At 36.7% G+C, this 26,370-nt stretch overlaps 1 protein-coding gene across 2 annotated transcripts; it reads left to right on the top strand.

Moving 5' to 3' along the window:
- Window positions 1–3,554: 3,554 nt before the first annotated feature.
- Window positions 3,555–7,341, top strand: LOC147617557 (uncharacterized). 2 transcript variants are annotated; one of them, XM_086775834.1, is made up of 4 exons: window positions 3,555–4,077; window positions 4,501–4,859; window positions 6,094–6,324; window positions 6,712–7,341. In XM_086775834.1, the coding sequence occupies exons 1-4, from the start codon at window positions 3,948–3,950 to the stop codon at window positions 6,754–6,756; spliced, it is 765 nt and encodes a 254-aa protein (XP_086631960.1). In that variant the 5' UTR covers window positions 3,555–3,947; the 3' UTR covers window positions 6,757–7,341. The 2 variants fall into 2 exon arrangements, with proteins under 2 accessions (XP_086631960.1, XP_086631959.1); XM_086775833.1 differs by lacking the exon at window positions 6,712–7,341 and having other exon boundaries at window positions 6,094–6,666.
- Window positions 7,342–26,370: the final 19,029 nt, after the last annotated feature.

Genomic DNA, 26,370 nt, shown 5'->3' with positions numbered 1-26,370 from the left:
TGGTCATTGGTCACTACTAATGCACACATGGAGATTAATGTAGAACTTGGCAAAGCATGGCTCGAACATATTATTCTTTTTTTTTTAAATCTTCTACTAGTGTTCTAGTAGGTCCTAATGGATGTGGTCAATTCTTAATGCCAATTTTTCCCTTCTATTGTTTAACTGACATTAGTATTCTATAATTGATTGACATGTTAATGTGAGTCATCCTAGCATGGGTTTAAAATTCATCCCAACTTGTTTGATCTCATATGAATACACATGAGAACTTACTCCAAGATATTTACAATAGTGGGTGTATAGAGGTTGGCTATCACATATTTTTATCACACTCTAATGGTGGACTTCCATTTTGTCTACTCACACACCTCCCATTAGTCTCAGTTATTACATTGTTCCACCACTCATTTCATTCTTATAGGTTTATACATGAGAGGCTCATTCTTACACATGGTTGTGGGCAAGACCTCTTTTCTTTCTCACATTGTGTTTATAGATCACCTCGATCAAGAAAAAATGGGTTCACGAGGCTCCATCTTTATGGATAGTTTTCTACAATAATAGATTGACCACTTTGAAAGTTGGATAGTGGTTTTGTGGTTTAATAATACTCTTTCTTCTTTTTCATAGTAAATTTGTTTTTGTGTAAGATTGAGTCTTGGATTACTCGATCCATGATGCTTAAACTTATAAATTTATCAACATATGGCAATTCTTGAAATTTATGTTATGATGGCTTTAAGCACGTGTTTTGGTAATTGATGAGGAGATTCTAGTGTAATGTTTTTATACTTTGCCATGGTGTATTATAAAATTTACATTGTCCTTAATATGGTGCTAGAAGTATAATGCAATCATTTCTATTTTTTAAATTGTGACCACGATGTGACAAGGGGGGATTGGTTCTCCCTCTTAAACAAATTTACGTAGTAATTTTTTACTTTTTCGGTTGGGTGGAAGGTATGAATCATTCCCCTTTGACTTTATGGAGCTTAGGATAGCTCATGGTGTTACTCAACTTATGTGTGGCATCATTACATGTCTTCTTGAGGAGTAATCATGATTGCTTGTTTTGATGATTTTTAGTATACATGGTAGTAACCATTCAATAATGGTTTAGCATGTTGTTGCTTAAGCCTTCGTTCTCTTCAACTTTCATGAAACTTGAACTCCATTGGATTCTTTTGATGCTGTGAAAAGTTCACCCTTGCCTATGTAGTGATTTACGTAGGTGTCATGTCTAAGATGTTGGTATAATGTTTCATTAATATTGATGACAGTAAATGTGAATAAGAACAACACTCACACACACACACACACACACACACACATGTGTGTGTGTGTGTGTGTGCATGCAGATACATGCATGCATTCATACTCAAATTTATTAAATCTTAGATATTTTTTTCATGTGAAGAGCCCGTATGTAATTTTAAATTCTTTTTAGGTGCATAGACCTATAAATATTTATGATACATGAAGAGTTATTTCTACCCTATCAAGGTTGCTTTTTTCATGCTAAGGGCCCATATGTAATTTTAAATTCTTTTTAGGTGCATAGACCTATAAATATTTATGATACATGAAGAGTTATTTCTACACTATCAAGGTTGCTTTTGTCATGTAACATTTAATTAAAGAAACATGGCTTTAAATTTTCTAATTAATATATATGACTTTACCTCTCCTCTATGAAAACCTTGGATGACCTTCTCAACATTGCTGTCGTTGTTCATCACGTTTAGGGGACTTATTGATTATAGAGTATTCAAGAAGAAAAATTCAAATGGCTTGTAAGTTCAAGGATAAAGGTTTTTTCGTTTAAGTAGTGTGATTGATAGAATGATTTCAACACATAGTTGATAACATTGTTTCTTAGGCCTTTCTAATTATCTATTCTTTTAATAGTAGGAACCACTTATTTCAATGATGGATCTAGTGACTATAAGGTACTTGGTTTTTTATTCAAACATAGAGACCTTGATGTATTGAATGAATTATCCACTAAACATAATGACAACAAATTAGTACATAGAGGCCTTGATGTATAATGAATTATCTACTAGATTTATTCACAGGAAATTAATACATACGGTTCATTACCAAACAAACTTAATGGGTTTTTAGAAGATGAATATTTCACCTAGGACATTATTAAGCTTGAAAGCTATTCTTTAGGTGACTATCATAGAGAATCTGTAAACTATGCACATGATGGTTGGGCTTTCAGGTTTCAACTAAGGGAGAGAGAAGTGTTAAGCAGGATATAATATTTCTTTACTTTATTAAGTTCATTTAGTGTCTCCATAAGACGGGCATTGATCTATCACATTAGTCAATTGGTTAGGGTGTTTTGTAATTTCTATGTGTAATTCATCATTGAATGTGCATGAATTGTAACATGTTGAATTTTCCCAAGGCTTGTGCTTCTAGCTTCAAGTTGAGCTAGAAAGTCTTGTATTGGCCTTTGATAAGGGAATTCCCTCTAGGGGGGTTTAGTTCATTTGTATGCAAGTATCAATAAGAAATATGATAATTACAAATTTTGAAAAGAAATTTATCATATTCAATGAGCATGTGTACATATAAGATGGAAATTGAGCACCTATATAGTAATTTATTTACATTATTAGAAGCTACATATTATGGGCATATAAACTATTGATATAGTGTATAACATTTTCTCCTTGGTGGAGTTACAAGAATATGTCAATTTTCAAGATTGAAAAACAGCTTGTATGCATGCAAGCAATTTCAAATACATTTGTTAGATGCTTCTAGCTTGTGAGTCTTTCAACATTGTAACTTTGTTGTCTATGTGAGTGGCTATTTATGCTTATTTTTAAGCTATGTGTGTGAGTTGTGATATCAATACGAAAGAAAAAGTGGCACCATCATCGTCATAACTCTTTGGCCATGTATGTATATTTCAGGATAGATTCTACAAGCCGCATAGCATGTTTAGGATAATGAGCTATGTTCTCCTTTATTATGTGTGTGCAACGAACGAGTAATAAAAAAATAGGTCACACCTATGATGTGCTTTTGGATCAGTTTCAAGTATAGGATGGAATTTTAGCAACCCTACAATAAGTTAATTACATAAGAGGATTGAAGAAAATTTGCTATACTGGCATAGTCTACAACATATATAGATCACGTCACAAAGCTTGCTTGGGCATTGCCTCGAGGGCAACCTCGCGCACTCCCGATGAACCCTTTGAAAGCTATTTTGTTTGATAATGGGTAGTGAGTGTCAATTCAGAAGGAAAGAAAAAGAGGGTAGGGGGCATCTCATATTTTCGTGCTATTTTGGTTGTATATGTATGGTACATGAGAATGGAGCTTCTCGCATAGAATATGATTGGGGGGGGTGTTGAGGTGGCCTCTTGATGGGCCTTAGGAGTGACCGACCAGGAGCAGCTTTCTTTGTATGTGACGTGCTCCTTTAGACTTTAAGTCCGTCTCGCGACTGACTACTGGGCAGCGTGCTCATGCGCGATCACCATCACTTCATTTCACCTCCGGCGAGCCTCCTCCACCCGCACGCACCTCTCTCTTCCTCCTCCACCCGCACGCACACCTCCCCTCCTCCTCTCCTCCCTCCCGCTCTCGCTCTGCTCTCTTATATAGACGCCTCCCCCCCCATCCCTGCAACTCCATGACTACCCTCCCTCCCTCCCTCGCCACCTTCGCCATGACCTGCTTATAGCGCTCCCTTCCGGCTCCACCTTGCCTCGCTACGATGCTCCTCCACGAGCACGCCGCCTCCGTCACCCTTCTTCACAGCTTTGCTCGCCTGTTATGCTGGATAACTCGCTTCCGTTTACTGCCCTGCAAGCTCCTGGCGTTCGGAGACGGCCAGCTATTTCTTCCCTGATACTCACACCTCCCAAGCAAAGTATTACATATATTTTATAAGATCAGATCACAGAAGAGTGGAAATGGTGTGGAATACCAGCTCCGGGGGGCTCTCCAATATTGCTAATAGCCGCCATGGTGCGAGCAAGGCTTCATGGGTCGCCGATTTGTACGACCACGCTTCTCTAGTTGAGTGTACGAGATGTACACAAGGTGGGTTCTGAACCCTTCTCCTGCAAGATCGTAGACTGATAAAAGCTTGCAACGAAGGAGATCTCATATTGATGTGTAGGACTGCACCAGAATGGCGTCCTTTGGATTATGTGTATGTGGCAAATAATGTATAAGCCAATAGCACAAAAATAATATAAAATAAGTACATCAGAAGAGATGTTTTGGATGTTGAATTATTTCTACCTAATTGTAATGTTAAATTATTCCTACCTAATGTGGAAAGGAAATGTAGAAAGGAAACTACTGAGTACTTTAGAAGCTTACCATGCTCTATATGGCAATTAGAAAGTCCTAACATACTAATCACCATGCAATGAAAAATGGCATATTGATTCTACTTACTTATAGCATCTTAGTCAACCTTCCAATGAGTACTTTTAGCTAATACATTGAGTGCTTCAGGCTACCCAAGCTATATGGATCTTGATGTCTTGCATGGAAATGGAGGAGGAGATCAAGATGAGGATGATATGTTGGGTATGGAGTCAGAGGAAGCACTAGTGGGGTGCAAGATTAAGAAGAGGAAGCTGACCGCACAACAGGCGACACAACTAGAGGCAAGCTTTGAGGAAGACAACAAGCTCGAGGCAGAGAAGAAGCAAAGGCTCGCGATAGAGTTGGGCTTGCAACCCCGCCAAGTCGCCGTCTGGTTCCAAAACCGTCGTGCCCGTTTGAAAACCAAGCAACTCGAGCAAGACTTCCTCGCCCTTAAAGCCGACTATGATATGGTCCTTGCTCAACGTCGAAATCTTCAAGCAGAGGTAAGTCAACCTTCCCCTCTTGAGTAGATCCTTTGTAGTCGTCGCAAGGTTTGGTACAAGTCCGAAAGCCATTTTGTTTTCCTACTAGAAGGCGTTACAACTTGTGATCACAAAGCAGCCACAATATTGATAGGGGCTATAGGGATTTGAACTTAGCACCACCCCGCCTAGGGTCAGAGCGCTCATCACCACTAGGATGCGTGCCCATTGGCTAAGTCATTATGTTCCTTTCTATAGCTTTTTTGACAAGGTTTCAAGATCCACATTTTGGCTTGTATTGCCACTTGCGTTTAGGTTTAAATTCTCAAACAATAACAATATTTGTTTTCAAGTTAAAGCCAAACTTATACAAAATTCAAACTATTTAACACCACCAATTGCGTTCCTTCTTGTTTCCATATTAGCCTATAAATGTAGCCAAATGATGAGCCAACAAGGCCACTTTCCCATTTTGTCTTGTATTGCCACTTGCCTTTAGGTTGAAATTGTCAACAATAATAATATTTGTTTTCAAGTTATAGCCAAACTTATATACAAAATTTACACTATTTAACACTACCAATTAAGTTCTTTCTTGTTTCCATATTAGCCTGTAAATGTGGCCAACCGATGAGCTGACAAGGCCACTTTCCCATTTTGGCTTGTAGTGCCACTTGCCTTTAGGTTTAAATTTTCAAACAATAATAATATTTATTTTCAAGTTAGAACAAAACTTATACAAAATTTACACTATTTAACACTATCAATTAAGTTCCTTCTTGTTTCCAAATGATGAGCTAACAAGGCCACTTTTCCATTTTGGCTTGTACTGCCACTTGCCTTTAGGTTTAAATTTTCAAACAATAATAATATTTATTTTCAAGTTAGAGCCAAACTTATACAAAATTCACATTAGTTAACACTACCAATTAAGTTCCTTCTTGTTTCCATATTAGCTTGTAAATGTAGCCAAATGGTGAGCCGACGACAAGGCCACTTTCCCATTATTAAACACACAAAATACCATAATCATTCCTCAGATTGACTAATTGTCAACCCAACCACAATCATAATGAAGGAAAGCCTGTAAGTCAAGTATCAACCCAACCACAATCATAATGAAGGAAAGCCTGTAGTATTTTAAAAAAACACACACACACACACACACACACAATATACTATCATCGTCGTGATAATTAAATCCATCGGCTTTACTAACATTTATCAAAACCACCCAACTCGGGTGGGGGTTCAGATTGCTGGCCTGGCTGCGCAACTGCAGGCTAAAAGCTCAGAGGCCAAGGCTACCTCGTGCAGCCAAGAGTTAACGTCCTCCTCTACCAATTCAAGCAACGGCGACCTAATTTCAGAGAGCAATACATTGCGCTTCAAGGTGGACTCTAATTCTTGCACAAAGGACACTGCCGCCTTCATGGCCAACTCTTCTTGTGACAGCCAGAGAAACGAGGAATGTATTGCCAACAAGGTACAAGACACGCCCAAGTGTAGTAGCTACATCACTGGCTACTATGACTGGGAACCCTACGATAACGGGCTGTGGGTGTTCGATTAAATCCACTCACATGATATCTCATAAGTTGACAACTTTAGGAAATGAGAGTATCCAAGGCCTACAATCCCTTTGCATACACACATGCACGCAATTTGGCACATAGAGTACCCAAGGCCTACAATCCCTTTGCATACACACATGCATTCAACTTGGCACATAGAGTACAATCCCTTTGCATACATACATGCATGCAATTTGGCACATACATCCAACATATATTGAGATTCTAAGAAGACATTTGTGTTTCATTGCCTACTCCTTGTTTCAGTGTTCTTACTCCAATCTCTCACATGTGTGCAGTATGCGGGCCAAGATATCTACTCTCATCTCAATGGAATCACTTAAAAAATACCATTTTCTATTTAGGTTTGCATATTGAACGTACATTTAAAGGAGATATCTCGTGAACTATCCTCCATGTGTTTATATTATAGTAGGGTGTTAAATATATATCATACTTAATTTATATATATCCTTGAAATGATATCTATATTCACAAAAATCATGTATGTGAATATATACATACATATATTCACATACATGTTTCTTATCACCCTTCACACATATTATATCATCCTATGTGTTAATATTATAGTAGGGTCTTAAATATTCATCAAAACATAATGTATATATACATGAAATGATATTTATATTCACAAAAATCATGTATACATGCTTGTTTGTTATTACCCTTCACACATACATAATATGGGGGTTTTCTTAGAGGTTGGTCTCCATGGGCCCTTTGTATCCATGAGATTTGAACTCTGTATTGAAACATTGTATATGCATGCATAAGAAACAAGCTAGGCAAAACCTTAGAGTTTGTTTTGCTAGAGTTTACTAACATTTGTACATTTATTAATGTTTTGAGCTTTTCTGAATGACTATGAACTTGTAAGCATCATAATTCTTAAATCAATTCTTTCATTATTTATCAAAGTTAGTTCAACTACATAGTATAAACTTTGTCTTTACATTTTAAAAAGTGTATTGTAGTGTATCAGTATGTATTAATGTTTTGAGCTTTGTTTGAAAGACTATCAACTTGTGAGCTATATAACTCTTAAATCAATTCTTTGATTACATCAAAATTTGTTGCTAAATTCATTTGCACTTATAAGCTTTGCCTTTATGCTTTTTTAAATGCTAGTTTGTTATAAAAGGATATGAATCCATAATTTTTGCAATTGATCCTATATATAACCCAAAGCACAAATGGTGTTGACATCATTTATTTGTGTTGTACACTTTAGATAGCCATTTTCAGACACATCCTTGATGTATTACTCTATAACATTCTCTAGATTTCACAAAATAAGGATTTTAAGACACATCCTTGATGTAACACTCTATAACATTCTCTAGATTTCATAAAATAGGGAAAGCTTGGGAATATAAATAGCCCTTACATGAAGCTAATGTATGGTGGTTTTGCATTAGAAAATGTGTGTTACTTTGTATAGGTGGAACCACTCCTTTGGTGCTTCATACGTGGAAACAATCAATTACAAATTCTACATTATTTTATAGATATGGATCTACTCCTTTGGTTGAATGCTCACTCTATTATTTCCACACCTTACATCCTTTTAGAATGAATCTTAGCTCACTCATTATTGCTACCTAAATACATTTTCCCTTAAGTAATACATTTTTTCCATGCTAAGGAAGGCAGCTTATCTTTGCCAAATGGGTCCATAGGAACATAAACAAAACATAAAAGTGCTTGAGTTTGTAATGCACACTAAAAGGGAAAGTTGTTCCCAATAGACAAGAACAATAACCCAGCCAAAGGTAACACATAAACAATGTAGCCTCCACGGTAGTACAAGATACATGTACACATATGTACCTGCCTCATCACAAGCTATGAGTGAAAACCCCAAAATAATGGGTTGTAAGGGTTTGATTGAATTTACTTACCATCCCTCTCACATTTCTTAAGTTGAAAACATTTAGAAATGAGAATACACAAGGCTTATAATTTGCATACATGCATTTTGGCAAATACATCCGATGTTGTAGTTTTGAGGAATTTTTTGTTGAACATTACCTACTTTTTATTCCACTTTTTGAAATCAACTATCACATTTGAATAATATGTCTTCATAACTCCATAAGGTTTATTCGCTTATATCATGAGATTTTTTAAATAAAGTTTATAATATCAACCTTGCATACAAGTGGTGCCATTTTTCAATTAGGCTTATGTATCGAATTTATATTTATAGGAGGAATCCCATCTATTATCCAACCAATATGTTTGAGTTATAGGTAAAAACAAGATCAGTTGTAGCCAATTATTCAGGGAAAAGTTTTCATATGGGTAACTTAGTCAATCCATAACTTATGTGTTACTAACTCAAATTTGACAAAATTGGTCTCTAGACCAATCTACAAATTCTGGGCGTTAATTTGAGACAAGAAAAATTCTCATACTATTTCATCATTGAACCAATGCAAATAAAAATTTCTAGTAAAGCATGTGCCTTTAATTGTATAGCATATTGAAATTTAGTCAAAAACATCAACATTTTATTTTATGCATCAAAAACATCAAAATTGTGTTCTATGCATATATACAATTAAGTGTTCATTGAAAATTATACTTAATGAGATTCTCATGAAACAAAGTATTGAAACAAATGGAAATTTACTCTCATTTAAGGGGTGTGTGTTGCACTGCATTTGCTCGAATACATTTGGTTTCATCTAGTTTTGTGAAAAAATAGAACTGATTAATTAACAATGCTCTAAACTCATGGAGCTATTGTATGGTAGTCTCCCAAACACTGATCTTTAATGATGTTCATCATAAAATGGATGCAAGTACAAATATTCAATCGATGCATTTTGAATGATCTTTTAAAATATTTATCATATTGCATTTCTTCAATTTCAATTCCATTTATCCCATAAAATTTAAGAATTCTTGATGCATTTCTAAATCCATAGCATTAAGTCCAATAACATGCCAAATTGTCTTTATGGTTTTTTTAATTCTTTTTTGTGCTTAATGCATATGTGAATCTCATTTTGTGAATTCAAAATTAATGTCATGGCATCGAGAGGGAGAAAGGAGGGGAATCACTTTCCTAAAAAATATGTATCTCCTATGTTGACTTTCCCAATAAATATGTATCTCATGTGATGACTTTGAAAATTTCATTGCTCCCTCTTGCCTTGGGAAATCTTAAAAAAGTACCTCCCTAGACATACCCATATTTTTTAAAAATCCCCCTTTGTGCTTTTGTCAAGTTTGGAAATCTCCCTCTTCGTGGATTTTGACCCCTTCTCACTCCATTTTTTCTTTGAAGGTGAGTTGACTTCTATAATAACTTAGTGTCAAATAAAATAATTTTCCTAACCAATTAAAATAAGGAGAGGATTTTGCCTTGGTTAATTTTCCCTTTAAAAGTTTACACATTAACTAGTTTTTTAACTAGAATTCTTAAATTAATTTCAAGGCCAATAAAAATCTCAAGCAATATTTTCAAATTGAGACATGAAAAATAAACTAAAAGATGGTTTTTTCACACTTTTTCTTAAGTCAAAAACTTTTGTTCCTTAAAGTAATATATGTACAATGCATCTTATCAATGCTTTCAAGAGAACTAAATGGAGGATGCAAGATAGAAAAGTGAAAAAATGTGGTCAAGATACAAGGATGAAGAGGGAAGCTAATGTTACAATGCCCAAACAATAGCGACACAATTGCAATGTCTATAAAGAGAGAAAGAATATAAGGAAAAAAATTCCTCATACATAATTCCTCACACAAAGAAATAATTACACGCCACAAAGGCATTAGATACATGCATTAGCCCTTTGCCATCAGAGCAAACAATGAGATCTATGGTGATAAAAATAGTGGGAACTTTCTAGAAGGAAACTCCAAGTCATTTGCATGTATATTATTAGGCCCTCATCCTCCAAAGACTTTTTTCTTATCACACTATTTCTTGGGTATCACCACTACCATCATTATGGAAGCTCCTCGCTTAAGATGTTGTAATCTCTTACATGAGAAATGGTATGTGTAATGTGAAATACATGTGTAGCTTAGATCAACTAATTGTAAAGAGAGTGAAATTAGCTCTAGTGTTCTCCTCTGAAATTAAAAAAAATAACAACTTTGCCACATAGCATTGGAAATGTTGTCCATTAGAGGAACCAACACAAGTCCAGCAATTGATGTCCATCAAAAAAACCAACATGACTCTTGCATGTCTCGCGAACCTACTCAATATCATCAACCAATGATATGGGCATTAGGCATGGACTCAGTTCTCATTGGTCGTGTCCACCATCATAAGGATCAACATGAAAATTGGTTGTAGAATGGTGGAAGCGATGGATCACAAACTAAGATGCCTCTATGCATCAACATAATGCCATAGAAGGAGAAGATGCCTCGCAAAGTTACCTAGCAAAATTATTGCCACATTGAAGTTATTTTAGCACAATAGCATGAGAGTTTCTCCAAACAAGAAGAACATATGTAGGTTGTGGGCAGATGCAAACAGTAGTATAATAAGTACATTATTCACATTCTTAACATGACATAGGTATTTTGCTTGTCTCTCTCTTGCATGAGAGAGAGAGAGAGAGAGAGAGAGAGAGATTTTTGTAGGTAATAATGAGCTCAGTGGTTGGACCAACTAGCTTATTATTTTCACCATAAGGCTCGTTCATGGGAGACAACCTGTTTGATGGTTAAGAGATAGCCCAGTAGTTGGATCAAGCTAGCTTGATAACTTGTTATGTTAATTAGATGGCTGGTTGGATCAGCAGGCTAACTTGACAATTTGCTATATTAACCACATAGCTAGTATAGTTATAACCATCAGGTTGACGTGGTTACAACCACCACAAACGAGCTTAATGGTTGAAATAGCATCCAAAAAATAAGCTCTCTGGCTAGCCAAGAGAATCCACTAGCTAGTTGGTTTATTGGCCTAGAAAAATAGCTGGGTGGTTGTACAATAAGGGTCCTCACTTTGGTTCACCTTCCAAGCTTTTTTGAAGTAAAAAATAGTTTTTTTTCACTAAAAATGGCTAATCTCACCCACTTGGCAAAGGAATTCAACATTGAGCTCTTCTAAAGAAATATCACACCCTTAGTCATACACTTAAACATATGGTCCAATCAAAAATTAAAAATTTTAAACGCCAAATTTTATACATCACAAATATAGTGTATATGGTATATCTGAAATTTGAATAGGTAGGCAATATGATCATAAATAACTTCCTTGTTTTAATTCCAATATCCCCACTTTGCATGCAAGAAAGGTATATAATGGTAATCTTAACTTGATTTATTGAGAGTAATTTTTACATATAATTCCTATTTTAAACTAACTATTATATGTTTTGAAGGTATACAAAAAGAGTAGTTTTTTTGTACATCACATCTTTATAATAATAATAATTCCTATTTTAAACTAACTATTATATGTTTTGAAGGTATACAAAAAGAGTAGTTTTTTTGTACAGCACATCTTTATAATAATAATAATAATAATAATAATTCTTGATTAAATGACCCAAGGATAGGTAATTATGAGCCATATGGTCAAATTTCATTTTTAACGATTAGATTTTCCAAGATTTCATTTACTTCAAAGTCTTAGAGCAGTTGAACATAATTAGTAAAGTAAGTATAAAATTTTACTTTTACATGATTATGTAACAATTTTATGTGAGATAACAATGCTAATCATGGTGAATTTATGGAGAAAAAAAATTAAGGCTGAAAAGGTCTATTTTCATCAATTTTATGTGAAAATAGCTCTACTTGAGTAGTTTTTTTTTCTCTCAAGCCTAACTTAGGCTTGGTGGCCTAGGTTAGGTAATGTACCAAGCCTTGGTGGAGACCCCTAAGGTGGCCATGATGAATTTTCCCATGTGTCTGACATGTCACCTACACATGGCATGAATTCCACCTCAATGTGCCACTTCATTATGCCATCTCATCATTGATGACATGGTATGCCACCTCACTATGCCACCCATCATTGATGACATGGCATGCCACCTCATTTGATGTTGTTGAACGTATCATCAATGATGTGTCAATAATGACATCTCATCATTGATGACATTGTATGCCACCTCATTTGATGCCATGTCACATGCATTGCCACATCTAATCTACCCTGCCATGTCATCATCATCCCATGCATGGATTCATCCATTCATAGTTTCATATGCATAGAAAACATATATATTTAATTTATAGATAATCCATGTATATGTATGTAAAATACTCTTATGATATTCAAAATTTGTTTAAATAAAATATACATGAATTTAAAAATATATTATTATACCTATATAATTATTTAAAAATCATTTCTAAAAATTAAATATTTATTAATTTATGTAATATATATAATTTAAAGGCATGTATTTTTAAATTATTTTTTAAATAAATTTAGTTTTTTTAAAATAAGTTAAAAATGTAAATTTAATAATATATTATTTTATAATGAAATAAATTAAATATTTAATAATTTATGTAATATATAAAATTTAAAGGTATGTAATTTTAAATTATTTTTTAAATAAATTTAGTTTTTTAAAATAAGTTAAAAATGTAAATTTAATAATATATTATTTTATAGTGAAATAAATTAAATATTTAATAATTTATGTAATATATATAATTTAAAGGTATGTAATTTTAAATTATTTTTTAAATAAATTTAGTTTTTTAAAATAAGTTAAAAATGTAAATTTAATAATATATTATTTTATAGTGAAATAAATTAAATATTTATTAATTTATGTAATATATATAATTTAAAGGTATGTATTTTTAAATTATTTTTTAAATAAATTTAGTTTTTTTTTAATAAGTTAAAAATGTAAATTTAATAATATATTATTTTATAGTGAAATAAATATATTTTAAGTTTTCTTCTTTAAAAATAGATATTTTTTTATTTTAAAAAAATATTATTTTAAAATATTATATATATATATATATATCAAATTCCTCCCCATTTTAAAAATCTAACCAAAGATATCATGTATTTTTTTTATAAAATATATATATTTATCAATCCATAATCATCTAATTGAATAAGGAAAAGCTTATCTTATGAAATAGAATATCCAATATAATGCAAGATAAGAGAGTAATGTTTCTTACAAATGCACACACTTCTACACTCATTTCATTCAATCATAGCTTGGCGTCTATTCTTCATAGCATTTTAGAGAGAATGGGCTCATAAAGTCGTATAGGAGTAATAAATCTTATAAGAAAACCCACCACTCATAAGGCTCAAGAAGCTGAGAGAAAGAGGATAGCTTGCGAGCAAAAAAGAGAGTGAAGAACATGCCACAACATGCAGTCTCTAATGTTGGCAGACCAACACCGCCCTCACCTCCTCTACATTAGCCCTCTCCACCCCCTTGGTTTGGATGAAGCATGTGAGCCTCCCTCTCCTCCTCCTCCTCCTCCTCCTCCTCCTCCTTCTAGTGAGAGTGTGGATGCAAGAGCCACCATAGGCAAGCTAGACATACGTCATTGTGTGTGCAAGACTATTTGTAACTTTTTTCCAGACCTCACACCCTTGTCACATTATGTTGTTCTCACATCTCTTATTGACCATCTTGACCTAGCCAAGTGTAGGGTTGTTGTTGAGATTGGTGAGCATCGAGAGAGGAGAGCGGGGCACCGAGATTCTAGTGCATATAACCTATCACCATGTTCTTGATTCTATGATAGATACAAGCTTACCTCTTGACTCTTGGTGGATGATTAACATATTAATCAAGCAATAACAAATAGCATGCCAAAGAGAGCAAATATTATTACATTTTGATCATTGAATATATGCATTTGTGCAAAGTTACATTAGTTGTGTGATAGAAACTGTCATTGCTTATTTGTTAATAACTATTGGTATTTAAAAGTAGAATGGATAAAATACGACTATGGAATAAATTAAAATATAATGATAAGGATTATTTCCTAAGCCAAAACATGGCACACTTAGTGGGCTATCTACCCCTACAGACAAAGATCAGACCCACATAGTTGTGTGAGTCACTAGGAGCATAAGTAATAACATATCCAAATGGCCTAACCCTAATCTATCTTGTGGATGTCTAATAGTAATATCTATGACATGAGCATTTGGATGACTATTTCTATATAAATGTAATTGAGAATGAAGTTAATCTGGAAAAAAATATTGTTAAGATGAAGAGATAAATGATCCAATTTTAGAGCTTCACAATGGTCAAGACCTAACTGGAAGTCTTCAATTCTTTGTCACCATGTGAGATCTCGGTAGGACTTTTTGGCTCTTAGTGATAGAGCCTTGGGATCGTAGCCTTAATCTTCATGGGATGGGACCTTGTGGCAAAAAACAATAAAAGGGCTACAAAATCATCATTGTCAAGGTATTTATAGCAGTTCTTAGATACTCTTGTATAGGATCTGTGGGCCGTTTCTTAGGTCTTTGCAGGGTAGTTCCCTAATTTTACATTTTTATCTTAGAAGTAATAGTTATAAATTTTTATTTAAAAAAAGAATAAAAGATAAAAGCTTAATAAGTCACTTTTAGCAGTTTCATTTATGAGGCTAAATAATAGCTAGAGATGGTTTCACAAAAGTTATAGTGTGTAGAGACTAGGGTCATAACATAAGGCATGTTCTTTTCTCCGTCTTAGTTTAGATCAAATTTAGACTACCCTAAATATCACCCTTGTCTTAACTAGAATAATTTGACCAGTCACACAAACAATATTTTCTCACTGCTGATTAGGTGTTTGCATTGTGCTTAAATTTCAATTATTTTCCACAAGAACACCTTACTGGTTATACCATGTTGCCTTGCAAACCTTACAAGCCTTCCCACATTTCCAAAACGGTAACATGCATCTAGCATACAACCTTGACGCATCTGCACCAGGGCTTCCCAGGGGGTATAGGATCATAGCTCGCAGCAAGACAGTAGTCTCTATCCTCTTGTATGCAGATAACATGGTCCTCATCTCGAATTCAGGAGAGAGGCTACATAAACATCTAGATGCACTTTGAACTTTTTGTGAGAAGAGAAATCTCACAATAAATCTTGGTAAAACCAGATCATACTCATCTCAATAAGCAACCAAACACTCTTTCTCCTACAATGGCATGACCGTGGAGATAGTTACTTCATATGTTTATTTGGGATTACCTTCACTGGTCCATATTCATCGTCGTGTGTGTGTCTGCCTAGGCTCACTTAGTTACTTCATATGTCTATCTAAGATTACCTTCCTCAGTCCTATCTTCATCGTGCTCCCAGCTACTTAGGCCCACTTAGCAAGAGGACATGCTGCCTAGAGAGATAGTGCTTGTAGGTCCATTTTCAAGAACCTAGCACCAAGAGTTGACTATTTAACACATTATTGAGATCACCTATGATGTACAAGGCTTTAATTTAGGAAGGTGATTTGGGAGAGGAGAATTGAAGGAGGATGGATGGAGAGAGTGCAGGTGATGATGTATTATGCATGATCAAATCTATAGGACATGAGATAGTCTTGGTAGAGTTCGGGGATGGTCATTGATGTTTTCTTCCAGACATTGGATAGAGATCACCTAGCAAAGGATAGCATTTGAATAGCATGTCTTGGAACTCACAGATTTGTCAGCTAGCTTGGCATGCATGGTCTTCAAATGAGCCATCTTCTCCCTTTTGATGAGTATAATCTAGATTCCCCATGCTTTGGATCTCAACTACATAACCCATGATTCAAACATGGAACATTGCCAAAGCTTATGTTCTACAAAGAGCACTTTAGAGTTTTAAAGGATGGCTTCATTAAGGCACTAGAGTATCTTCTTAGACACACGTCACATGCCATAAGGATTGCCAACCAATTGAGGTTATCCTCCCATATGTAGTGCTCCTCTGTCTTAGTAGACTAGGCATTTGCATAGTAGACAAAGGAGCACTACATACGCGGATGCCTAGTCTACTAAGAGATACGTGGGATATTTCATTACCTCTTCTAAGATGGATTTGGCACCCTCTCAAGTGATCTATATAATAGAGATCGGAGCTATATAAGCTTGTACTTGATTTGGAGACTCTCATGAGAGGCAACACTCAAGAAGAGGCAATGAACCAGACATCTCTCAAACCTTCATCAAATAATTTTTTGGTTCCCATCAAGTAATCACGATGCCCACCACCCAGACTCATCTAGAAAGGAGATAACATTGTTTACAAGCAGTGAGCTTGGGACCCTCTAGCACCATGCACCTAGGGAAGAGAGGACACAATCTCCAAAGAGCTCGACATCACCACCCCTAGATATCTAGACCCTCCACCCACTAACCATAGATACATGACATCCTCAAATGCCACGGAGATGTATCGCCCTAGGAGGTGGACATTGTTGCACTATGCATCATTTAAGAGGGAGGAGGATGAGCTTAGGTTCTCTTTTAGTATCCAAGGCTCACATAGTAAATGGGCCCATTTTATTTAGTAAATGTTTATTTTTTTCATGTCTGTGACATCCAGTTATTCATAGATCATCATAGACCCTCCTATAGAGCTAGTTTCCTTAAGTGTGTTTCAAACACATTTGCAGAAATAGGCCCCCCTAAAAGGTACCTCCATCCAATAGAGTTTTCATCCTTGTTTATCACCCTTCTTCACACTGTCACCTCCAGATGACTTCACGTCTTTCTTCTCTCTCCTATAGAGCTAGTTTCCTTAAGTGTGTTTCAAACACATTTGCAGAAATAGGCCCCCCTAAAAGGTACCTCCATCCAATAGAGTTTTCATCCTTGTTTATCACCCTTCTTCACACTGTCACCTCCAGATGACTTCACGTCTTTAATACCAAAGCCTCTTTACAAAATTTATTTTATACAATCTTTCTTTCTTCGCACTTGGTGCATAGACATGGATTGGTGGAAGAGAGAAATGGTTAAGCTGCAAGCATGCATCCTATAACTAAGCAAGCAAGAAGGTAAGAGCTCAAGAGAAGAAGAAATCTTTACGTTTGAGAAATGATTGAATTCCCCATTCACATTATCAAAAGATGTCTAAACTGAAGAGCGGGTGCCTTGCGTATCTCTAGAGGTGGGGATTTTTAATATATGGAAAGAGTTAACAATCGCCCTTGCCTAGACCTACTTCTATCCTTGGAAGTCGTGAATGATGGGGTTGTTGATGATGAGAGGATCTATGACCTCGTCATATGGAAGTGTTGCACCACCTTTAGACGTTTTGGAGTGGCTTCCCACCGACTAAACACAAATTTGTATCCTGAGAGGGTGAACTCATATGAGAACATCTCTTCAAAGGCTCATATCTTGAATGCTTTCAAAAATTGGGTGTGCTTAAATAGGCCAAAGATTTGTTGAAGTGTGGGCCTGAGGTTGATGTCAAAGGCAAGGCCCTTCCCTGGCCCTGCACATGTGTGTACATGTGATTCATCATATTTGTGCCATTGCATGGGGCCCTTCTCTTCCTTGAAGTCTTGTAGATAGATCCAAATGGTGTCGAGGAACTTGATGGCTACTTGGATGGCAACATCTAAGGCATCTTGATATGAAGTAATAAACTGTCCAATTAGACCACACATTCATTCTTGTGTTGGGATCATGTCGAATGGTGGAGATTCAAATTATGGGAAGTTGAGGAGAAGAGGGTTAACATTTTTTTTGGCATTTTACTACTTCCATTGAAATTATGCATTGTAGGGCACAATAGGTTTCCTAGCAGTTTGGATTGTGAAGGTAGCAAAGTTGCCACACTTGGGTTGGTTCTTCATCTCTGCACACACTGTTAAAGGCGTTGTCATCTTGTGTCACTGCTGGCGCTCTTTGATTGGGGTGTTTTACAACCATTTCTTGAAAGAAGGTTGCTCGAGGTAGAGCCACATAAGTGGGACCTCGAGCTCGTGGATGCCATGAATCGGCTCTCTAAGGGAGATTCTTTGCTAGTATGTGAATAGCTTCATAATAATCCTGAATTATAGGTAGGTGGGAGAGGTCCTTGGGAATTTCTTTGGGTAGTCTCTCTTTTGCTTCAAAAATAAGCTAGTGGGATTAAAAGTGCCAGGTAGGTGGGAGAGGTCCTTGGGAATTTCTTTGGGTAGTCTCTCTTTTGCTTCAAAAATAAGCTAGTGGGATTAAAAGTGCCAGGTAGGGGGTCACGCACCCATTGTGGTGCGGTTCTCTGATCTAAATCTAGTAGGACCTCACCTCCTTCCTGTGACGACTTAGTGCCTTCCCTATAGCTATGGTGGTTCCTCAAAAGCTTCAACATTGAAATCTGGAAAGTCCACCTACTGGGGCTTGTCTTCCTTTTCTATGCTAGTTCTCTGGGAGGCTTCAACATCTTTCTATTTGTCAATGCGCAAGGGCGGCTATTTGTCCCCTTCTTTAGCATCCTTGCTGGCAACCTTTGAGGCATGATCCTCTGACTTTTTGTGCTTGTCTACATAGTCTTACCTCTCCAAATCACAATAGAATCTAGGGCCTCACCCCCCTCCATTATATTAAAAGTTGGGTAGGCAACTTGGAGTGTAGTAAAAATAGAGCATTGGTTGCTTTCTACTCTTCAATTTGGGCTACAATACTACACCGATGTTGTCTGTATGTTTTTAAAAGGACTTCCTTTACATGATCCATAATTACATCTACTGTATGTTTTTAAAAGGACTTCCTTTACATGATCCATAATTACATCTACTGTATGTTTTTAAAAGGACTTCCTTTACATGATCCATAATTACATCTACTGTGGCAATTGGCTTTGCAAAATTTGATCTGCATTTAGTATATTGGCTTGGCATCAGCCTTTGCACATGTGTTTTTCAATATGGCACACCATCTGCATGGTAGTTGGAGATGATGGGGTGCACTTTTTGATTGTAAATATATGTTGGTTACTCCAAGAAGATGTCTCCATTAAAAATGAGCATGTTCACCAGGTGCATATACTCTACTGGCACCTTTCTATATAATTTAGTGAATAGGTGGAGGTTTGCTGGCTAACCCAAGGTGTCTTCTTGGTAGATAAATGTTAATGGTACTACCTAGAGGGCTATAGGTGGAGGTATTGGGTAGGGCTATACACACCTAGTTTGGTAAATGCACCACCACCTCGAGGATCAATTGATCCTTTTCAACATTAGCCTCGATCAACTTGGCTAATTCCGAGCTTGTTGGCTCTTGGGAACTCTCCTTGGAAATCTCCTACTGTGTAAGCATCTAATAATGGCATCCCTCTTACTCATTTATGATGCATGCAAGGCATTTGTGTTCTGGTAGGTATGTTCAAGGTGAATGACTTTTGCTTGCTGCTCTTGCAAAGCATGAAGTGTGCAGACTCTATCTCTTTTTATAAAGTGTTGATTGCCTTGTCCTTTTTTGTCAAGATTGACTGGTTGGCCACATGAGCTATGTTTTGAGCCTGTTAGCTTTGCTGCATGCTACAATTAGGCTTTTGATGAATAAGTCCTTTCCATCTCTTGAATGTTTACCAACAATGCCTCTTTAGACTTCCAATTCTTATGGATTTGGGCTTCCCTCAATCTGATTTGTTCTAGGGATTTGCTAAGCATTCTTGGTAGCTCTTTATGTCTAAACAAAGTGTAACTAGGAAAGTTGTGCTGCAAAGTGTTGGATCAACTTGATACATCATGCTTGGGTGTTTGGTTGTCCAATGGTAGTTAAGGTTTGGGTCTCTAAAGTAGCCCTGCTAGCACTTACGTCCCTTGTCATCCATTTATCACTCTATTTTTCATTGGGGACAACTGTCCCATGAGTTGTGAGACTAGAGGCATTCTCTTAGACTCACTTGGTCCTTGCACGATATCCGAATGTTTAATTATGAGGTCATCACTAAATCAATAGCCCTCAGCTTTAGCTTTTTCCTATAGCCCTTGGCTTATGTAAACTTCTTGGTAGTAGCTTGTGCCTCCTCTTCAACTCTGGGATTCTTTGTAGGTGGCAGAGTGACACAAACTCTCTTTCTTTTATGCTTTATGGGCATTGTGTAAAGGGTTTTCCTTTTGTAGGTCTTTCCATGGGTGGGAGTGCTTCTAGTCTTTCCATGGGTGGGAGTGCTTCTAGTCCTCAATATATGATTCTTGTAGTAAGAGGTCTCCATGGGTTAGAGTGCTTCCAGTACCAAATATATGATTCTTGTTAAGTAAGAAGTCTTCACCTAAGTACTGGCCTCCCAATGTCAACAACTTCTCGATCTCTCTATGGTCTAACGCTATAAAGTTTTGCATGGCTGCCTCAACATCTTACTCTTTGTAGGCTCTATAAAGCTTAAGAAGCACCCTTATGTCCACTTTTCTGATTTTGTTTTGCTTAAAAAAAAGAAAAATATGTACAAATTGCTTTTCTTGGTGTAATAAGGTAGGGCAACCTGACATCAGTCTAGTGGGGCTTGGTTAGCTTTTTTCGGACTGAATGTTGATGTCTACTCTACCTCTATAGCATTGTGCTAAAGTGTGGCCCACTCTCAGAGACTAAGGGATTTCTACAATACTTGTCATATGAGGCCATGGCCTAAAAACATCTCAGGTAATCCATGCCCCATGGTAGCCTAAAGAAATCAAGGAGTCCTACCTTCAGCTCTAGCATTGATATCCTCCAAAATCATTCTGCTACAATTTGTCGATAGGACTATGTCATAATAAGCCTTGTTTAGCATACCCATCTTTGACATGAAATTTAAGCATGTACCCACCATTGACCCTTTTCCATTCTTTAGCATGAAAAATTCCTGCCCTATTAGTTGTCACTTGGTAAGGGAGGTATGGAGGAACTGCCTCCTTGGGTGTTGCTGCCTATTTCTTCATGATCTTGTGGACCCAGATGTGCCTTCTGTGTGGTAGCAACTTTTCTACACCTTGCACTCTTACAATATACTTTTTTGCAATGAGCTTCCTTGCCCCCCTTGCATTCAATACAGTATGTAATCTTGCCTTGGCTTGCACTCCTTTTGCCCTATTTTTGGCAGAGTTTCTACTATGTGAGGCTTACCCTTTTCAATTTTGCCCGTAATTAATTGGACATGCACAAACCCTAATCTCTCTTACAGAATCTCCAACCACACTAGCCTGTGGGAGTTATTCCAATGTAAGAGTCTCTAAGAGAAATTCAAAGATCAAACATCTTAATAGGTGATTGCAATTGGGGTGCACACTTATGATGCAAATCGATGAATTCAACTAATGCAAAAGCTCAATTGCATGTTGTGATTGTTGTTGCAATCATCGACAAAGTGAAAATTGCTTAGGGCTTTTACATTATATAGATTTCCTAGTTAGATCATCCACGTGGCAATCAGGTCGGGTTGGCAATCCAAACTTTGGACAATTTAAGCATGTGACTGATCAAGATGCTAGACGATTTGAAATCACATGATCCAAAAACAAGGTGATCTAAAAAATCCACAATCTAAAAGTGAGCAGGCAATTCAAGGGATTAGGATCGACGATTTGACGTTATGGTGATATGAGATTTTTGGGATCGACAATCTGAGTGGATGGAGATTTCAATGGTAGGTTTTAGGTCGGTGATCCCATGGATGGCAATTTGAAGTTAGGATCGGCTAAAGTTAAGATCGGTGGGATCGAGAAATCCGGATCGGTGATTGGAAGTGTAGGTTTTAGGATTGGAATCTAGAAAAAGGAATTGAGATTAATAATCGAAAGTCTGGCATCTGGCAGGGCGATTCCAAATTTAGGATCACTGGATGGATTCGTATCGATGATCCAAAACTTGGGATCAATTAATTATGGAATTCTTGGGATCGAAAATCTGAGTGGATGGAGATTTCAATGGTAGGTTTTGGGATGGGCAATTCAATGGATGACAATTTAAAATTAGGATCGGCTAAAGTTAAGATCGACAAGATCAAAAAATCAGGATCACTGATTGGAGGTGTAGGTTTTAGGATTGGAATCTGGAACAAGAAATTGAGATCGACGATTGAAAGTTTGGCATCTAGTAGGGCGATTCAAAATTTAGGATCATTCGATGGATTTGTATCTATGATCCAAAACTTGGCAGTTATGAAATTTTTTCCTTTCCTTCTTTGGGGTTTCTTTAGCTTTGGTTGGGTGTTAGTGCAAGGGTCTCAACAAAATCAAGGTGCCTAATGCATGTGTTTGTGTGGTATAGGCACCCATAAGGATGCAATTAAATGCATAAAACATGTAGTGCATTGACACTCAAGTGGGGGTTTATGTGATTTTGAAGGTTTTTACCCTTGAAACTCTATCTCATGAGATGGAAGAAAGGATGATTTTGAAGGGTTTTACCCTTGAAACTCTATCTCGTGAGATGTTTGTGTGGTATAGGCACCCATAAGGATGCAATTAAATGCATAAAACATGTAGTGCATTGACACTCAAGTGGGGATTTATGTGATTTTGAAGGTTTTTACCCTTGAAACTCTATCTCGTGAGATGGAAGAAAGGATTTATCATAGAATCCTCAGGCAATGGGTCATACACTAGACCAAACAGAGAAAGGTTACCCTTTTGTCTTCTCACACTAGTGCCCCCCCCCACTCTAGGAATGTACCTAAGAGGCTCTTGGAGTTGAATTTTTACTCAAGTGTTGTTAGTGGATGATGAATGCATAAGTGGGACTCACTTCTTCAATCCTTCAACCTTGATTCGACCATTATGCTTATCACATCCCGCATCGATGACTTGACTTGATAGTTATGCTTGTCTCTCTAGCACAGGCAACTTGACCTATAAAAGATTTGAATAACATATTGTGTTGCACTTAGGATTTACACGGGTGCTTTTTGGCCTTTTGTAGTAGCTGGAGTCTTGACTTTTATGCCCTTGGCATGCTTTGGCCTTTGGTGACTATTAGTCCTTTCTTTCTACTATTAGTCCTTTCTTTCTACTTTGTGTTGCTATTTTTGGGGTAAGAAAAAACTATTAATCTTTTCTTTTTACTTTGTGTCTCTCCAGCACAAGCCACTTGACCTATAAAAGACTTAAATAACATAGTGTGTTGTGCTTAGGATTTACACTTTTGGGCACTTTTTAGCCTTTCGTAACTCAACTCTTAACTTTTATGCCCTTGGCATGCTTTGGCTTCCGGTGACTTGCAGGTTGTCTATTAGTCTTTTCTTTCTGCTTTGTGTCACTATTGGGTAAGCAAAAACTTCTTTTATACTGTGATATGGTATGTAGGTGACATCATCCTCTTTATAAACAAGGTTTTTTCCCATGTAAGGATTGGAGACTTAAGGGTCTTGGGGCATTTTCTGAGGTGAGGTTTGCTTATCAACCCTGCTCTGCCCGCCGACACTTTTGTTGGGATTTGAGGAATCTTATTTAAGCTTGAGGTTGATGCAAGGTCCTAAATTTATCTTTGGAGTTGTTCCCTTTCTCCCTCAGTTCATAGTTCCTCTATCTTTACCTTGCCTTTGTTGGTCCTTTTAGGTACCCATATTTGCTTTGGCTCGACTAGTTTGTGCATTAGCTTTGAGCACAATGATGATTTTTGATGTACTAGCTCTCATGCTTTGTTGGTTGTAACCTTGTGTTCGCTTTATCTTTGACACCTATCAAGTTGTGTCCTTTATCTTTGACACCTAAATCAAGTTGTGTCCTTGATAATCTCCTTGGGCTTTTAGGGAGCATTTTGTAGTTATCCATCCTTGTGTGGCTGGATCATTCTTCAATTTGGTATTTCTCCCTCTCTTTGGGATCCATACCAGTTGTTATATACAGTCCATTGTACATTCAGTATACTGGCTTTTGGGATCCACTTTTATTTTGGTCTCTTGGCCTCAGCTTTAGGAGAAGTATAGGGTACGATAACTGGAACGATTAAGACTTTTGATACCCATACTTGTCAAATTTTACCCATTGGGTATTGGTGGGCATTGGAGGCATCAGGAATTGGTGGGCATTGGAGGCATCAGGAATTGGTGAAGTAGAGGCATTAGGAATTGTTATGTCCTTGGCTATTTTTTTGTTTCTTCTGTGATTCCTCCTTGGTTTCGTCTTGGGCTTCTCCTCCTTAAGTTTATCTCTTGGCTTATAGGCCCTTGCTTGTGATGGAGTTGGGAAGGGTTATGGTTGTTTTGTTGAAGCTTGGAGCTTGAGAATAATTGAGCTTACTGGCTTAATCATACTTGCTTATAATAAAGTGAGCATTTTTTAGATCTCCAAGGAGACTTGTCTTAGTTGTTCTTTTGCAAGAAGAACATATATGGTTCGTTGCTCAAATTTGATGGTTACAGTCCTTGTCCTCCAGTTATGAGTCACGGTTGGCTATTCACCCTCTTCTATGGGCGGATGATTTTTTTTGGCATAGTTTCTGCAGTCTCGTGAGACAAAGAAAATATCTTTCTTATAATAAGAGGTTGTGTGGAAATCAAGATTTACAACACCGTCATCATTCATTGTACAATCTATAAAATAGTTTGCACTAAGGTCTTTGTAAAACGAGATCCATATCTCGTAGGACACTAAGTTTCTCCCCGCCCTTATATCTAATCAAGCAAGTTTGTCTATACCTTTCATGGTTGTCGAAAAGTTCAAGAAAAGATTTGCGGGCTTTACTTCTTCTTCTCCTTTATTATCATTGTCTACTAGCCATGTGGACAGGAAGAATGCCTCTCTGCTGCTGTTTAGTTTTTTCCTCACAAGACTTGGCTTCTCATCAAGCTTGTTTCTTCCTTTCTAATTTCTTTTTTTTTGTTTCCTTAGCCAGGTGGATGGCTTCAAGTTGTTCATAGGAGAGATGTCCGTATAAATTTTTAAGTTTACTCCCATTAAGGAATCCTTCCATTTGGACTCCATCCAATGTTTCTAAGTGAATAGCTCCTCCCAAAGTCATTTCATAGATCCCTAAATGACCCATTCCTATGAGTTTGAGTTTTCTTTAGTTTTCCTTGAGGTTAGAGAGTAGGATCAAGTCCCCTGCTTGAACCTCTTTGTTTTGATGTTAGAATTAGAATCCTCCTATTTGGACTCTATCCAATGTTTTTAAGTAATGAATAACTCCTCTCGAACTCATTTCATAGATCCTAAAAGGACCCATTCCTATGAGCTTGATTTTTCTTTTGTTTTTGGTTAGAGTGACCAAGTCCCCTACCTTGAACCTCTTGTCTTTTGATGCTCGAATCGAACCATCTTTTTCTCCACTTCTTTTTAGTACACATGCCCACCAAAGAGTGGAGCCTCGCCTCATTTTTAATAAGTTTAATGAATCATTCAAATAACTTATTGCCAGTCCACTCCATTTGTTTTGACTACCCTCAAGGTTAGGATCATGAATTCCATAGAGAGAATTACATCTAGTATAAAGACCAAATTATTAAGGCATAGTCCTTGTTGATGTCTTTTCAGTAGTCTAGTCTGCCCATAACATTGATGAAAGTTTTTGTTCCCAGTCTTTTCGGTGGTCTAGTCTGTTCTGGAAGCTTTGAGACTGTTTTTTAGAGCATTGCACATAAGGCTTTATTCTAGATCTTAGCCTTGTCCATTCGTTTACGGATAGTATGGGAAGACTTATGATGGATAACCATAAATTCTTCTAAAAGAAACTCCAGCATATCATTTAAGAAATGAATCCCTTGATCACTTATGAGTTCTAGGAAACATTTAAACCTTGTGATGATGTTCTCATAGAGGAATTTGGTAGCCATCTTAGTGTGTTAGACTTGATTGTGGCCTTAACCTCAACTCATTTGGTTATATAATCCATAGCCATGATGATATATAGTGCTTGTGTGCTTTTAGGTAGGGATAAAGGGTCCAACAAAATCCATTTCTCATTTAGTAAAGGGTTTGACAAATATGATTGGCTATAAGGATGTGCAGTGCTGGTACTCATCCGTATCTTTTGACATATTCAGTGGCATCTCCAAAGAGTGTTGGTCACTACAATTCATCATAGAGGACTTTTTGAGTGGTGATTTCACTCCC

The sequence above is a fragment of the Cibotium barometz genome, chromosome 36 (assembly GCF_041138505.1).
Source record: "Cibotium barometz isolate CiBa-2024 chromosome 36, ASM4113850v1, whole genome shotgun sequence".
Lineage (NCBI taxonomy): Eukaryota > Viridiplantae > Streptophyta > Polypodiopsida > Cyatheales > Cibotiaceae > Cibotium > Cibotium barometz.
The sequence above is the reverse complement of the archived record's forward strand: the minus strand, read 5'-3'. Positions and strand labels throughout refer to the sequence as shown.